The 16,070-nt window shown below is 34.9% G+C and overlaps 2 protein-coding genes and 1 long non-coding RNA gene across 6 annotated transcripts; 1 reads left to right on the forward strand and 2 right to left on the reverse strand.

The window, feature by feature from the left end:
- Nucleotides 1-23: 23 nt before the first annotated feature.
- LOC135695263 (uncharacterized) lies at nt 24-10,251 on the reverse strand. Of its 4 annotated transcripts, XM_089110199.1 has the most exons (9): nt 3,726-7,804; nt 3,290-3,340; nt 2,982-3,059; nt 2,467-2,535; nt 2,251-2,339; nt 2,004-2,121; nt 1,691-1,796; nt 1,384-1,442; nt 24-1,118 (listed from the first exon to the last, which is right to left on the reverse strand). In XM_089110199.1, exons 3-9 carry the CDS (start codon nt 3,027-3,029, stop codon nt 597-599), a joined length of 1,011 nt encoding a protein of 336 aa, XP_088966325.1. In that variant the 5' UTR covers nt 3,030-3,059; nt 3,290-3,340; nt 3,726-7,804; the 3' UTR covers nt 24-596. The 4 variants fall into 4 exon arrangements, 1 of the variants encoding a protein (XP_088966325.1); XR_016144056.1 differs by lacking the exons at nt 24-1,118; nt 1,384-1,442; nt 1,691-1,796; nt 2,004-2,121 and having other exon boundaries at nt 2,218-3,059; nt 3,726-10,251; XR_016144057.1 differs by lacking the exons at nt 24-1,118; nt 1,384-1,442; nt 1,691-1,796; nt 2,004-2,121 and having other exon boundaries at nt 2,218-2,535; nt 2,982-3,340; nt 3,726-10,251.
- Nucleotides 10,252-12,273: 2,022 nt separating this feature from the next.
- Nucleotides 12,274-13,119, forward strand: LOC148959670 (uncharacterized). Its single transcript, XR_016144080.1, has 3 exons — nt 12,274-12,400; nt 12,640-12,760; nt 12,989-13,119. It is a non-coding gene; the product is annotated as an uncharacterized LOC148959670 (long non-coding RNA).
- Nucleotides 13,120-14,296: 1,177 nt separating this feature from the next.
- Nucleotides 14,297-15,619, reverse strand: LOC148959671 (uncharacterized). The gene is made up of 2 exons (XM_089110341.1): nt 15,373-15,619; nt 14,297-15,339 (listed from the first exon to the last, which is right to left on the reverse strand). Exons 1-2 carry the CDS (start codon nt 15,617-15,619, stop codon nt 14,897-14,899), a joined length of 690 nt encoding a protein of 229 aa, XP_088966467.1. The 3' UTR covers nt 14,297-14,896.
- Nucleotides 15,620-16,070: the final 451 nt, after the last annotated feature.

Below are 16,070 nucleotides of genomic sequence, written 5' to 3' on the forward strand. Positions count from 1 at the left end.
AATACATCGATTCTTATCAGGTATGTTACTGCAAGTTGGTAAAATGCACCTTGCCGGTGTCATATGCGTTTCGGTAACCTTATGCATTTCGGTCTGGGTACACAAACGCATGGCAATTTTGGTTATGCAAAAAGGTACCCAAGCACTTAAACAATAGGTAACCAAAACGAATGGTAGAATTTAGCATGCATTTCGGTCCGGGTACACAAACGCATGGCAATTTTGGTTATGCAAAAATGTACCCAAGCACTTAAAGAAGAGGTAACCAAAACGAATGGTAGAATTTAGCATGCATTTCGGTCCGGGTACACAAACGCATGGCAATTTTGGTTATGCAAAAAAGTACCCAATCACTTAAAGAAGAGGCAGCCAAAACGAATGGTGGAATTGGGCCTTTCTCTTTGAACTGCACTAAACCAAAAAAAACTAGTTTGTTTACGAAAAAGCTTAGTTGCAGACATAAATGCAATTTGACGCACGAACCCAGGTCATAATAAAAGGATAGTGAAGAAAATCTAGAAAAACTCGATTCAAAAGGTAATAAATATGTGATTTATAAAACATCAGCAGGTAATGTGAAAAATTAAAAAGTAAATTCAGATTTTAATTAAAACTCCATCACGTGAAAACTGTTGAATATCTGATGGCAGAAGTTCATCTTTCACACTGGAAAGATCGATCTCGGATCCTGTCACCGAAATATCGATCGAGTGTAAGCAACTTTGTCTGACACAATAAAAATAATTTCGTGCACCTTGGTGCCATTTACCATCGCGCTTGAGATAGAATGGTTTGGAGCTGTAGTGTCCGATCAGAAATCTTTGCATTGCTTGCTGCTTTTCCTTGAAGGGGGCCCTGCATGCTTCACACCTTTTGGCTCTTGTTTTTTTGCCAACCTTCATCATCAAATATCTATATTTGATTTTAATTTTTGAAGCTTTTGGTGTTGCTAGGACTTGTTGTGGAGATCCTGGAGGACTCGGATTTTCGATTGCTTTTGCTACTGCATGCACGAGCTCCGAAATGCAAACAGCGCACTCGAAATCTTCGTTGTCTTGGAGTTTCGTCTCTCCTTTGCACTTAGCATGGATCCATCTTGGGCATGACATACATTGTAGCTAGAAAAAAATGCAAGTTTCTCGTTCAAATTTGTTTTCTGATTTTTACAAAAATCTATTATGTGACAAATGAATATTTGTAGTTAACTTTTGGTGGTCAAAATAGATAGGCGATCAAAAATAGACTTTTTCCCGTTATTGTATCGTCGGGTAAGTACAGATGTAGAAAATTCCCTTATTTAACTGTATTATATAATTCTTTTGTTGAATTGATAGCCTTGAAGTCTAAAAAAAATTACAGAAAATTGCCCAGTCAAGTACTTACTGTAACATCATCACCTTCATAAAAAGAGCAAACGCTGCACCATCCATTTTCTCTGCCATCTGCAGTATGAAAAAAAGGGTTGTGAAAATTCTTTACATGAAGATCCATTTGAAAAGCAGTCCGCTGGTCTGAAAGGGCTACAGTTTTAAATGAAAATGAAAATTTTCAAACAAAAGCAACAATTACAAATCTATACAAAGTATTATGCACATGTTCAAACATTTGCTGATGTAGAATAACTGTATGAAAAAAATCTTCAACGTTTTCACTTTCATATATTTTTGCAATTAAGTGAGAAATATCTCACCTGACGATGCAACAAGTAATTCTGCGATTTCTTTAAGGTATCTTTCCATGTCCGCAGTTTTGTTTGCAATGTTTGCGTGTCCTTTAGCAATTATCTGTTCTGCAAACTGATAGCAATACAGATAAATTTATTTTTCCATGAATGAGTACCACAAACAGAAAATTAATTTTTTCAGACAGACAAAAAACATACAGTCTTCTAAAATTAAGTGAAAATTTATTGAGCTAAACTCGCCTAGACTAACAGGTACCATTCAAATTTGCTATACTTCTTCTTTATCCTTAATACTTTTTGATACAAACACAAAGCATACCTTCATTGTGTAGACACCGCAGTTAAATCCATCAGTTTGTTTTGGATGCGATAGCGCTACGTATCTCCACGCAATTGTCAGTGCGTTGAGATATGCCACCCTGTTTCGCCAGAATAATCTAAACAAATAATTACAGTACTAATCATAGTCATTTAGGCATAGAAAGAGCCTTATCAAATTCATTATGCAGCAATTTAAAAATAAGCTATACAGTCAAATAAATAATATATGGGTATATTCTCCATACTTCCAGTTCTTCATGAGTGTTGCCACCTGACTTTGAAGCTCACCAAATGAATTAAGGAACATTAATGCTCCTTCTTTGGGCTTCACCATCTGCAAACAGAATAGAGATTATAGAGATTAGTGATTAAACCGCTTTGTCGTGGAAGTTAGATGAACAAGACGACTTGCATGTAAAAATTCAGGAAGACGAAACTGCGAATTTTTTCAGACGACTTACAACTAGAGTCCAATGACATGAATTCATGTTATTTCCACCAACCACAAAGTCGTAATCCTCAATTTTTACCTTTAAGAAAAAATCTGTGAGTGTATTTCCGAAAAGCAACAAAAATATTCGAAACTCATTGATGTATTTTATTATTCATCTATTATTTTGCTGAAGAGGGGCCTAAATTTTCTCTGACAAGCTGAGCTTTCGTCGTCAAGGCTGAGAGTATTTGTCATATTTTTCTACTTAAATTCACATGATGTAGTGAATGTAATCAAACAAAGGAAATCTTTTTTATGAGCCAGAGTAAACTAATCTCATTTTCATTTAAGCAATTCGTGTTTCTGATTGGCCTATTTCGGTCCACAACTGGGTATTTTTATTTCCTAGCGTAAAGTTTTCGATCTATGTTCTGACGTTTTATACTCTGAAGAGTGTACTCTGAAGTTAGTTTACTAAAATGTTTGCTTTTTTCAAAGCCATTTTTAATTTTGGTACTACCAAAAGATTGTTTGAATTCTTACCTTCCTTAGCTTTTGCTTGTAGCACAGTCCATTGCAAATTTCGGACATGATGCAGGAGCCAATGACCAAAATCTTTGTCTGTGAAAATTTCCTTTATTATTAATTTTTGCTTGCCCAGATAGATTTACGAAACATGTCTAGTAGCAATTTTTAAGCCTCTTTTTTACGTTTCTTTATGAATAACCGTTAAAGATAAAGGCTTTTACACTGCATAAAGCAATAACATCATCAAAATTTTGAACTGCTTTTTAAAAATTTGCAGAGTCATCAGAAAATTAGTTCCAGGTAGTTATGCACTTTATACTTACATTTTGGTTGCTGTATAGCCTCGACAGAAGAACCAAATACACGTCTATCACCTATAAGATAAAAACACAGCTGGCTGCTAATTGTTTCTGTAACATCGTTTTCTCACATTTGGCAACATCTTATATCATAGCCACTAATTTTTCGATTGAAATGAAGTCAAAAATTCCTAGTAGCTACAGGCTTTGCAATCACATAATATATACCATAAAAAAATTTATAAAAGTTTGTTTCTATATATATTTCCATTCATAAAGTGTAAATTTTGCCCAGAACTCATGTAAAGTAAAGCATTTGTTTACACAGATCAAGGTTTTTTTTTGAGCAGTTAAAAAGCACTATTTAGTGCAAAACCTGTGAAAGGAACTTTTTAATTTTAAAAAAACTTTTCTCATTAAAAAACGTAAAACTCCAATAAATTATTTGAATTGTACTTACCTCATCTGAAAGGTATGATTCGCCCTTCAGCTCTAGGATTCGGTTATCACTGATGCTTATACCATTGATGTTGCTTACGCAATATCCAACACCGCTACATTCCCATATGGTGTCAACGACTAGAAATAATCACAAAATATTATGTTGAGCTGGGTTACAACATCCAAAATAGATGGCTAAAATTTTATTAAAAGGTAAAAGTATCTAGTACTAATTGTAACACCCAAGAACACTTGTTTAAACATAACAGGTTGGAAAAAAGAAGAGATAATTGAAATTGTCACTGTTAGGAGAGCAAGCAATTCTTACCAGCGTTGGGAGGCAATTCCTGTTTTCGTAGTGCCTTGTCAGATTGTCGTAGGTGGACACGTGGGTCGTCATCTTCTATCGAAATCACCTGCGATTTTGTGACAAACGACGAAGATACCTTGAATGCATACGCCTCCCCATTATCTTCATCATTCGTCTGGCTGACAACTATAGGCCCTCATCTTCCTTTTTAGGCTCGGTTCTGGAAACTATAGACGAAGATTGCGCATTCATTTCTGGATAACCTTTGAGGTTATGCTCGAACTGTTCCTGATTTGGCAACATGCTATCATCTTCACAGAAACCAGTCACATTAGTATTATCTGCAAAAGCAATTTCAGAATCATCATTCTCGTGAATTCTTGATTTGCTCTTTTCCTTCATGTCCCGATCTACAATCTCTTCAGCCTCATTCTCACCTTCATCGACAGTAGGATTTGGCACCAGATTATTTGTGTTATCTTCCGCGTTAGGCCTCGTCTCAGTTTTACTTTCGGTTTTTTCTTCTTCGAAAATCCAAGGTTTTAGGTGCTTTATGTTTTTTTTCACTTTTTTACCATCAAGGAAGACATGCTTTGATCCAACAATCTCCGAAATGGTATACGGTCCTGTCCATTTCTTGGCAAGCTTGTCTCCTTTGCGGGTGGTTTGACGAGCAGTGAACAGCAGCACCTTTTCACCAACAGAAAATGTAATGGCCTTCTTTCCATCAGGAAGTCTTTTTTTTCTGTAGTACTTTTTTTGCTTCTCTTGTGAAATCTTGATGTTTTTTTTGCAATCTCATCTTTCTTTCCTTTCACGTCATTTATCTTGTTGACGAAGGCAACAATGTCATCTTCTAATGGGAGCTGTATTCTCTTCTGCAAAGAGACATTGTTGTCGTTAATAGATGCAATCACTAATTTGCTTCAGCATTCAAGTGTCTAATAAAGCAGAAAATTTGATGCAAATAATAATGAATAATCATAGTGCATAGTTATTTTGGGAAGTTAAGCCCTCTTAGCTAAGGGTGTGACACCCCCAAACAGCCCCACCCCTACCCGCTACGCCCCTGAATATATTAGACCATGCTGGACATTTGAAGTTCACCTGTTTTGAGTTCAATCAATGTTCAGTGATACTAAACATGAGTCAAAACAGATTGCTGTATTCTCTTCCAATAAGGCCAATTTACAAAACTATAAAAATTGACTTATGCTCTTAAATAATCTAACTGAAAAAGCTAGAAAACAGATACCTCAGATATATCACTAACGAACTCCGTAGTTTCGATTGGTCGCAGGGCTTCTCGGCCATACATCAATTGAAAAGGAGAAAATTTTGTGGTAGAGCTTTTTGATGTTCTGATTGAAAACAGTATTGGGTCAATAAGCTCGTCCCAATGATCAAGTGACTCCTCCTCTGAAAGAAGCTTCTCTAAACGCCTTAAAGTAAATTTAAAATATAGATTCAAAAGTGAATTAATAGAGTTTATGATCCTCAAAAATAAGCATTTTACTCCAGAAAATATTTTATTGATAGAAAAACAAGTTAACATTATAAAACTCCACTTTAAATACCGTAAAAGCTCTATTAAGGCCCCGTGCTCTTTTGTTCTTAACTTTTTAGGGTGTAAGCAATGCGATTGCTAGGGAGGTATGCAGGCCTCATTTGCCAACAAAGTGAGTGAGACAACCTTCATTTGCCAACAAGTTTGAATATTCATCGAAAAAGCACCCACACATGGCTTAAAATTCTCGTTTTTGAGAACGTTGTTCGAAATTGTTTAATTTGTTTTTAACTTTTGACCAATTTTCTATTGAGGCTCGTGTTCTATGAAATTGTTCTTCTAAAAAAGAGTTTTTTCGACAACAAAGAGGGCACCAAGATCAGGAGTATTAAAATCACAACATGCTGCATAATAAATCAACTCTATACCTTTTTATATTCTGATTTGTCTTTTCGTCTAAACCATTTGTCTGCGGATGGTATGCTGCCGTCATCTTGTGATTAACGCCAAGAATTTGGTAAAACTCTTTGTTCAACTAGTAAAAAAGAAATAGCCATTTCTTGATTTTTATTCAGCCTACCGATCTCTATTGGCGTAAATGTAGAAAATAAAACACGATGTCCGCTTTTAAGAGGTATTATTGTGGAAAAAAGGATTTGGGAACGATGTCAGAACTCCAGCAATAACAACAGAAGCATAAAAATATAAAATATAAATGTACATATCTAATCATAAGGCGAAGGCTGACAAGAGGAAAATCTTTCCACAAGGGTGCTACCCAATTATATCGAACCACTCTTGGTGGAAATCGAACTCCAGTTTGCTGCTTCAAAAACCCCCACTCATTCCACTGAGCCAAAGGGCCCAATATATATATATATATTTATGTTTACTCAATCTGCAGACAGTACTGTTTCGCCCTTTGTGGGCTCGTCAGTGCAGCACAGAGCTTGTCTGAGACACAACCCGAGCTATGCTGTCAGAGCAACAAGGCAGTTTAACGGATTGATTGTGGGACCCTGCCAGAGTGATCAAACAGCGCATGCGCAGTGAGCAGTATTTATGTTTATATATATTTATATATATATATATACCTCCTGACTGAACATCTCCTGAAGAGTGAGTTACTCACGAAACAGGCTTGTAGAGATAAACCATGTAGTTTTACTTTCTTCAATCTATGATATATAACGCTCTACGTGCTAACGTATTGAGCAATGTGCTACGGAAGTATCAAAAGATAAATTTCTATATATATTCAGTCTTTGTAATATGAGGCGTGCAATCGCACGCGCACACCTCCACACACGCACAAATTGTCTGAGGCGTGCTAATCATCGCACGCGCAAAACAAAGAATTTGCCACAACAATTTTTAAAATTGCTTATGTTTCGAAGATTTTCAAAGCAGCGGTAACTCAAAGTCGCCAAATTCAAAGGCTTTATACGGGATTTATCAATAGCGTCAAAAAGATCGCTTAACAGTTAATACGACAAGATCGCAAGTACCAATTTTATGTCCATATTATCAGATGGGTCTCAAGCCAGAAAAACTGGTCGTGAAAAAGAAATGGTCCTTATCAGATGTGAAAGAAATGGTTAGTGTATTTTATTCAATTTTCATTGTGAGTAACCATTGTATTTTCTTGCTTTGCGGTTGTACTTGAACCCCTACCTGGCCCTACCTGCGAGCAATCTATAAAGGAAAGTTGAATTATGCAAAAGATAAGAGGTTTTTTTCAAGATCTTTTATTTTGGGTGTTTAACTTTGCCTTGCCCCCCCCCCCCACTTTCAAACTGTGTCGGAGCAGATGGTTACACAATCTGTTACTGATAACATGCTACATAGTAAATTCCAAGTTGCTATTGATGTTTCAGGCAAGACCACAATTACAAGTGAATTTACACGTACAGGAGACAATTTACATAAAGAGGACAATCGCAGCCCTGTTACTGTAACAATGAGAGAAATAAAGAATGTACACATAGCAGTAAAGGAGGAGGCCCTGCGCCAACGCAGTGTCACAGGCTAAAAACGAATCAAAGCAATGCAAGAACGCCTGAAAACATACGATGATGGAGTGTTCAGTACAATGAAATGGTTTGATCAAAAGCAATGGAACGACAACAAGGATTACGGGGTCCCAGAAATCACTGCTTTTGCAGCTATTTTCAAAACCCCTCTTAGCGAGACAAAGTTTGACGTTTCGAAAGCTCTCAAGGAATGGAAGTCATTCAAAAAATACGTACAGTATAGGGCTTTTTGGATTGAGGCAAGAAAGCTGTGGAAAAATACGCTTTCTTACAGGGCAGACGAGTACCCAAACCTTTGCATTCTGGCAAAGATAATGGTTGCAATATCTGGCTCCAATTCATCTGTAGAGAGAGCGTTTAGTATTCTCAGCATATTATTGTCAGATAGAAGATTGCGAATGTCACATAGGGTTATGGAGATGAGACTTCGCATCGCAGTCAATGACATTATATGGACTGACGAAGAAAGAGATAATATTTTGAAAAGGGCAACGGAAATCTATCTTTCGAAGAGCAGAAAGCGAAAACTGGATAAGTGCAACAGTTTACTGAAGAAACCGAAGCTAGATAAGGAGGAGGAGGCTGAAGAAAGCTCTGATGAAGAAGAAAGTGACGATGACTGTACTTATTTTTAAATTATTTTAAACTTGGTTTTGTGCTCAAAGAAAGTGTGTTAATTTCGACGTTTGTGTCATTTCTCTACCCATTCCTTCTCATTTGATTGTTAGCTCAATTCCAAAGGAATACGATGGTAAGATAGTTTTTATGAATATCCGCTAAGTTATCCGCTATGTTAACGATGCTACTGAAGTCAGTGACGCTGCTTGGCAATGTGTCGACGGATGGTAGGGTCTATCAGTAATAAGATTTTTTTTCAATCCAGATTTCTTTAAGTGACTAAATAAATTTAACATCTTTAAAAAAGAACAAGAACAGTTTCTCTGTCAATTTCCTTGGTTTCCGTTCAGTTAATAACACAAAAGGTCTCCTTAAAAGCAGTTCTTGACAACAGGTATGAGAAACAACCGATCAAAAGCGGTTCGCATCGCACGCCATCGCACGCGCAAAGTAATCAAGGCGTGCGAAATGCCGCACGCGGCCTATTTTCATATTACAAAGACTGTATATATTTATATATATATATATATATATTTATTAATTATCATATTGCTGTCTAGAGTGCTCAACTTACCGGAGCGATTAGATAGACTAAAATAAACAGACTATTGTGACACAACTCTGAGTTTCATGTGTAAACAATCATCAGGTGTATAAAAGAACACAAGCTAACGGCAAGCAAGATATAACGGTGAAAACGAATAATCGAACACAATCAAACGAAGTTAATTGTGCAGAGTGATAAATCATAACAACTACATTCTAAGATCGAAAATTGCTAATCAAAAGTTTGTTTTGGTGTCTACATTGGCTTATAAATTCTGTTCTATTATTAAGTATTTTATTGTCCCCTAAAGATTGAATTATATAAAATTTTTCTGTCAGGCATAATTTACAAAAGTTGCTTCTAGCTGTGCTTTTTATTCTCTTGACAATTCTCCATTTAATGGTTGGTATCTTTCCTTGTTCCTTCAATTTCCAAATATATTTTGAAAGTTCGGTACTCTTTTTATATCTTTCGTGTTTAAAATCTTTGTTATGGTTAGCATATCGTAGTTTGAATGTACCTTCGGTGAGGCCAATATATTTTTTCTTTTCATCATCTTTATCGTTGCTAACTGTTGCTTCATATATGAGGTTGGGTGTTAAACATTCATTTCCTAATGGGCAGTCGTCTTTGTTTTTGCAGTTACATCCATATTCTTCCTTGCTTTTTGGGTTTAAAACAGATTTGTTGTGTGAGGATATTATGGAACCTATATTTTTTATGCAGCTGTAACTAACCTTGATTGTGTTTTTATTAAAAATTTTAGCCAGTTTTTCATCATCAGCGAAATGTTTCTTTACAAGCTTTAAGAAGATTTTGCCCACGTTGGTTTTGACATTCCTCGAGTAGGGTGGATTAAACCAAATAATTTTCCGTTTGCGCTTCTTTTTATCTTCATTTTTCCTTTTCTCGGTATCTTTGGGGATGTTTTTCAAATTGTCGTTAAAACCACTTTTTCCAAGAGCTTCTTCATATACGGTCATTTCTCTTCTATAAATTTCTTCAGTTGATGATAATTCTGATATCCGTTTGTTGATGCCTTTAGGTAGTTCTTTTAATACTGTCGGCGGGTGATTAGAATGTTTGTTGATGTAGACAGGATTGTTATTTGGTTTTCGATATGGTTGAATAGTATTGTTTTGAAGGTCCAGGCGTATATCTAAAAAGTCTACTGTTTTGAGATTTGTCTTAATTGTAATAGATAGTCCACACTCCTTGAATATTTGGATGATTTTCTTTCTTTTTTGGTCAATGTTTGGTCCTGATAAATTCCTCACAATACCTAACCCATCATGTCTGTATAGCCCAACATTTCCGTTACCCATTACTGAATTTAATTTGTTTAAGATGTAGGTACCAACCAATTCACAAATTTCTGCTCCGTCAAAACAACCCATTGGTACATCAAAATCTTCGTCGCCTTTCTTCTTTACCCATGGGATTCCTGAGTTGAAAAGTAATGTTTTCCTTGATTTCGATATAATGTCAATTTCTTTGTTTGTAATATCTGTTAGGTTTTTGGCATAGTCGATAGCTTTGTTGAATAGTTCAGCAGATATTGATGGGTAAAATGATTCTATGTCAAAGGTGATGAACTTTACGTCTTCTTTATTATTAATACTGTTAAACCATTGGATAACTGAGTCTGTATTTTTCCATTGGTGAACTTTATTTGCTGTGATGATCTCATTGTTAATTTTATCTAATATTGTTTTGCTAATTTTGCCAATGTCTGATTTGGTTGGGTTTTTAAGTCTGCATGATACCTTGGTGGGGAAGTTTTCTTTATGATCTTTGATGGTGATATAAGCTTCTTTGTATAAGAACTAGTAAATTGAAACTCAGGCTCGTTGTTCTTAATTTTTTCCATTTTAAGCATTGAGGCTGGACTGTTGTTAAGTTTGAAAAATCGAGAAAAATCCCCTAAATCCCATTTTCGAATTACACTTTTTAAGGGGGTTTCATAAATTTGTTCAAATTTAAAGTTTGGCTGTAATTCTGCCTCAGCTTGTTCTAAATTATTTCTTCGAAATGGTTCTACATACAACCAAGGAAAGTTTGGCCTGTTTGACTAAAACGAATATACAAAGCTTGACCTCAAGTTATTTAATTTTTGTAAAAAAAGAAAAGAGGGTACACAAGCAACTGAGTTTATGGATACGGTTCTTGTGCTTTGGCTCCTATATTCTTTGCATTCCGGTTTGGTCCGTATTGTTCAGAATGTAATGAGCAATCTAACTAATTTTTAACAAGGCGGTGCTAACTACAAGCGGTGCTCTGCTTTCCTTTATATAGGAAACGCAAAGAGAGTACAAAATAAATGGCGCCGCTAGTTTGCGTGATAGGCAAGTGTGAAATATTTTGTTCGGGAAGCACTGTGTTCCATTTGTAACGCACATTGTGTCCTAACATCACACCATGATAAATCAACATGATTTCGCACATTGTGTCCTAACATCACACCATGATAAATCAACATGATTTGTAACACATTGCGTTTCACAATGTTACACTTTTGCATAGGGTACCAAAACGCATATTACACCGGCATATCGATTTAGTTTTTCAATAGCCTTCCATGTATGCTGGCCTTATATACATTTTTTTGGTTCCCGGTATGACGTCAGAAACATTCGACCGAGGCAACTTTTCATTCATTCGCAGCGCGGCGCTAAATCGAAACTGATTACGTAATGCGTCAATATTTACAACTTTGACGCATTAGAAAACCAAAACTATAAGTCCAATTGTGACATAGTTTCAATTGACGTAATGTATGTCTAGTATCATATCGATAAATGTCATAAAAGATTTTAGGTGGAGAGGCACTTTAACCGTGGGGAAGACCTTTTGGTCTACGAGATGGCCCTACGACATTTGAATACCAATAGTTTTCAATTCAATTTCGTGTAAGATCTAATGATTTTAAGTATTGGAATATATTGAGATGCCAATCTTCTACTATGATTAAGTTGAAGATTCTACACAAAAGCAGAGATAAGCATGAACTCTTAAGGAATCACAAAACACTTTCTCTACCTTGCTGATGTCTGTATGTGCGAAGGAGCATCACGCAGTAAAAAATTCTACTTGTTTGTGATTTTCGTATACATTTTAGCCATGTCATTTTTTACTCAGCTGTTTATAAACATATATGTTTACAAAAAAATTACAATTTTTCAGTATTTTGTTCTGTATCCTCCATTTTTAGTTTTTGTTTTGAGACATTTATGCATAGTTTTGATAGTTCCATAAAATAATCAACCACTGCAATTGGCTAGTGTCTGTAACACCCTCTCCTTAAAAGCTGCGAAATCTTCCTTCTGTATCCTTTCCTGCAATGCTTCTTTCAACATTGTGGAAAACATTTTCTATTGGGTTCAGATCTGGTGATCTTGGTGGTAATACAATTTTGCATTTTTTTCATACTTTTGAATGGCTTCGGCCACCCTTTTTGTGTTACTTTATAAAAAATTTTTCCAGGCGAATTTGCAATTTCACCAAATGTTTTAGAAAATTTGAGTTCTTTGTGTGCAAAGTTGTATAAATAGTTGAAAAATTTGACTCCTTGTAATACATTGTAGCGAAATTTCAGAAAGAAGAGATAATGTCTGACGACGAAAAAACAATGGAAGAAAGGCCAGAAACCGTCACAGTATGTTTTAAAAATGAAAAAAAGGTTATTATTTGCTTACTTCATAATACTTAATATATACAAGTATTTTCCTTGCAAATATTTGTAACTTACATTAAAAATTAATGACTTATATACAGACTTTGCTTACAATAAAATTTCATGTAGTTGATGGTCAATCTTTACATTGGGAATTTCGTTTCAAATTTTACAGTATTTATTAGATAAAAAAAATTGTTACTGTTGTATTGTAAAACTTAATAGTCACATTCTTATTCTCTTAGGAAATACCATTCGAAAAAAAATTTTCAAAAATGAGAAGGACTGTGGCAAAAGATTTTTATATAAAAGACATTAAGACAATTCTGTTCTTAAATAAAGAGAAAAGAAGCTCAAGGAACTTAGGTATTTATCTTATCACAATTGTAAATCCTACTGTTGCACAGTAAAAACTTGTTCATTTTTCAATTTATACGCTGCGAATAATACGCTGCGAAAATATATCATTCTTTAAATTATTGAAATTATTTGAAGACGGTATATTTCATTTCTGATTGTTAAGAAATCTTTTAATACTTTAATATAATGTACAGGCCAATATATTCAATTTTTATTTCTCTAATTCTCTTTCAGACCAGGGATGACTATTATTGTCAAAATCTTTAATAATAAGAAGAAAAGAAAAGAGCAGCAGAGGAGGGAATTTCCTTTTTATAGAAAGGAATTTCCCTCCTTTTGTAATAATTTCTATTCCGGAACGTTCCCAAACATGACAGTCAATAATAATAAGTAGTTTTATTGTGTTCAAATATGTTCTGTTGTTTTTAGTAGTTTTGTTGTTTTTAAATATGTTCGGCTGTTTGTTTGTTTCATATCTTATTTTAAATTATGAAATTTCAAAATGAAGGAAAAAAACGCAAATTTCCTATTTAGACATTTATATTGATAGAATGGAAAAAACTTTAAATTCTTCATAGTTGCTTCTAAAATATCTTCATAGTTGCATATCAGTATAAATTTAGGGTTTATTTTTGGCCGTTTGAGATGTTGATAGAATGGAAAAAACAAAAACGTTACCTGCCTGTTTATGCTCAAAATATAATTTATCTGACAAAAAGTTCTTGATTATTTGGATATTAATTTCACTTACTCTTCATAGATGTCTATATCAGTTTGAATTTAATGTTTCTCTTTATGTGTTATATTTGTGTTTAGACTTTTTGTATGTTGAAATTTTGAATTGTTGTGTGTAAATAATTATAGAGAATTTTAAAACAATCCTTTTTTGCTCTTTCTGTATCTAACTTCTTACACACAATATAATATTCTAACTGAATTAACTAGACAATTTTGGGTCCTGATTTGAATTTGCAATTATTTATAAAGTAAATAAATTTTCAAAAAATTTTCAATTTTAAGTTATGCATATAATGAAATAGAAGATTGGTCAAATACTATAGAGTAGCTTTGGGGACTTCTAGGGTTTGTCAAGGCTCATTTTCAAGGGTTTTACAAGGGGCATCTATGTAGCCCAGTCCGACCCTCCATTTTGTGTTGCAATTTTTAGGCATTATTGTCATAACTCTCAGACAATATAGAGTATGATAGGGGCCAAAAGTTCATTATGAAGCTTTTTGCAAGGGGCATCTTTTGGGGTGGTTAATTTTCAGATTGGGCGTGGCTGTGATGTCGTAGTGACGTCATAGTAGTGACGTCATTAATCTCACGGAATTTTTGAAAGTTAACTAATTGAATACATGATGAGCATCAAAATGAATAACACCAAATGAAAGATCTCATCAAAGCGATTCAAATAGTGGTATTGATTTTTGTTTTATTTTAAGAATTGATGTTTTAATGATGTTTTCACTTTTTTTGTGAATCAGTGTCTACGAGGTTCCACCCCTCATTTTCTGTTTGACTTTCCAAACTTTTTTGTCATAACTTTTTGTCAAACAGTATGGAGTATGTTAGGGGCCAAAGGCTCATTTTGAAGGTTTTTGTATGGAGAAATTCTTAGGGTTGTTTTTTGTCGTTTTTGGGCGTGGTTGTAATTTCATGGTGATGTCATAGTATTGAATTGCAGTGATTTTTGAAAAACAATTAATTAAATACATGTTATAAATCAGAATATTTGATAATGAAAAGTTTTTTGGGTATCTGAGTCAATGCTCCAGAAACGTTGCCTAATTATTAAATATTAAAGACTGTCTCATTTGACACATGATGACTCAAATTGTTACAGTATAATGATACACAATGTAAAACAGGCTGATGAGAGAAAAGTGCACCTTATGTGTAGGTTAATACAGTAGTATTAATCCATTTAACTTATTACAGTTGGAGGTTTAAGTCAGTTAATACTGTTATTTTTTCTTGTAAAAGTTTGTTATTGTTTTTAATTTAGAATAAAATAAACATGTAATGATTTTAAGTCATTTTATAGATAACAAATGATAGAAATAACGGCAGAAAGCATCAAGTAATTAATTTTTTATCTTTAGTATAAAATGTTGGAAAGAGCTCATTCAAATAAATGTCTTAAAGCAATGGGAGTAATATTTTTTCCCAGTTTGGGTCTCTGATCACTTGGGTGTAGTATGTCTCCTTTAGAGTCCAAAGTACAAAATGTGCCCAATTGACACCAACTGAGGCCATTTCAGCTTGCACCTGATGCCAGTATTCATGGTTCTCTCTCGGATGACCATCTTTCTTAAGGTAGAATGAACTTCCCTTAGAACTATCAGGTAGTTCATTTTGTATAATCTCACTGATGCTTGCATTTCTGTATTTGAATGGGCATTTAACTTCAATAACCCCAATATTTTCTGTGTCATCAGGAACTGAAATAATGCCATCTGAGCTGCTACCCAAAAAGCCACAAGGAAATAAACGGAGACCTGTTTTTGTTACAGTGTTGCCTGTTATCTGAGAATAGCTTTGGATTGCCATCTCCTCATGCATCTGACCCCACATAATGGCATCTTTTTTTCAAAGTGAATATTCCATTCTCAATGTTTTAAACAGGGAAGGAGGGTAGGGTCGGTTTTGATTTTTGTTGCGTTGTATGGCTTTCAAAACTGCCCCAAAATTGCTGCCTGTTAAGCGTAATCGCCTGAATTTAGCCCACACTGGAGAAAGCCTCTGTTCTACGGTGTTTGATGCCAACCATTTTTTCTGTGCATTACTCACTTTACATTTTTCAATGAATGCTTCTTTGTTGCTTAAGAAGTCTTCCACAAGGTCCTCTATTAGCTGCGGCATTAGCGGGTTATTGGCTTAAATTTGTGGCGGTTCTGGACCAACTATCCACTGAAAAGGACACGTAAGCCCTGTTTCACAAAGTTCTTTATAAAAGAAAGCCCTGTCTTCATCATCAACTTCAAGTGATGTTGCTGTATAGTCGGGCTTCGGCGTGGGAAACAAATCCGACATAGGCTTGAGTTCGACAAACTTGTTAGGTCTTGCAATCCAAGAGTTCGGAAGATCCGTTTTGGAAAATCCACGTTTATTAACAAATATAGCTGCAGCTGCCATATGACCACAGGTCCATTTTCCTCTCAGACACTGACAATGACTAGTAGAGATACACCCTTCACCGTCAACAGTCAGAGACACGTTGTAACACTTGTCCTTCAACGACGCTCGTACAACAGCTTTAACTTCATGGCCAATTAACTTGACATCAAGAACAAAACTTGACTTGAATTTCAGC

This window comes from Rhopilema esculentum, chromosome 9 (assembly GCF_057945365.1).
Source record: "Rhopilema esculentum isolate cy_ngs chromosome 9, ASM5794536v1, whole genome shotgun sequence".
In the NCBI taxonomy this organism is placed as follows: domain Eukaryota; kingdom Metazoa; phylum Cnidaria; class Scyphozoa; order Rhizostomeae; family Rhizostomatidae; genus Rhopilema; species Rhopilema esculentum.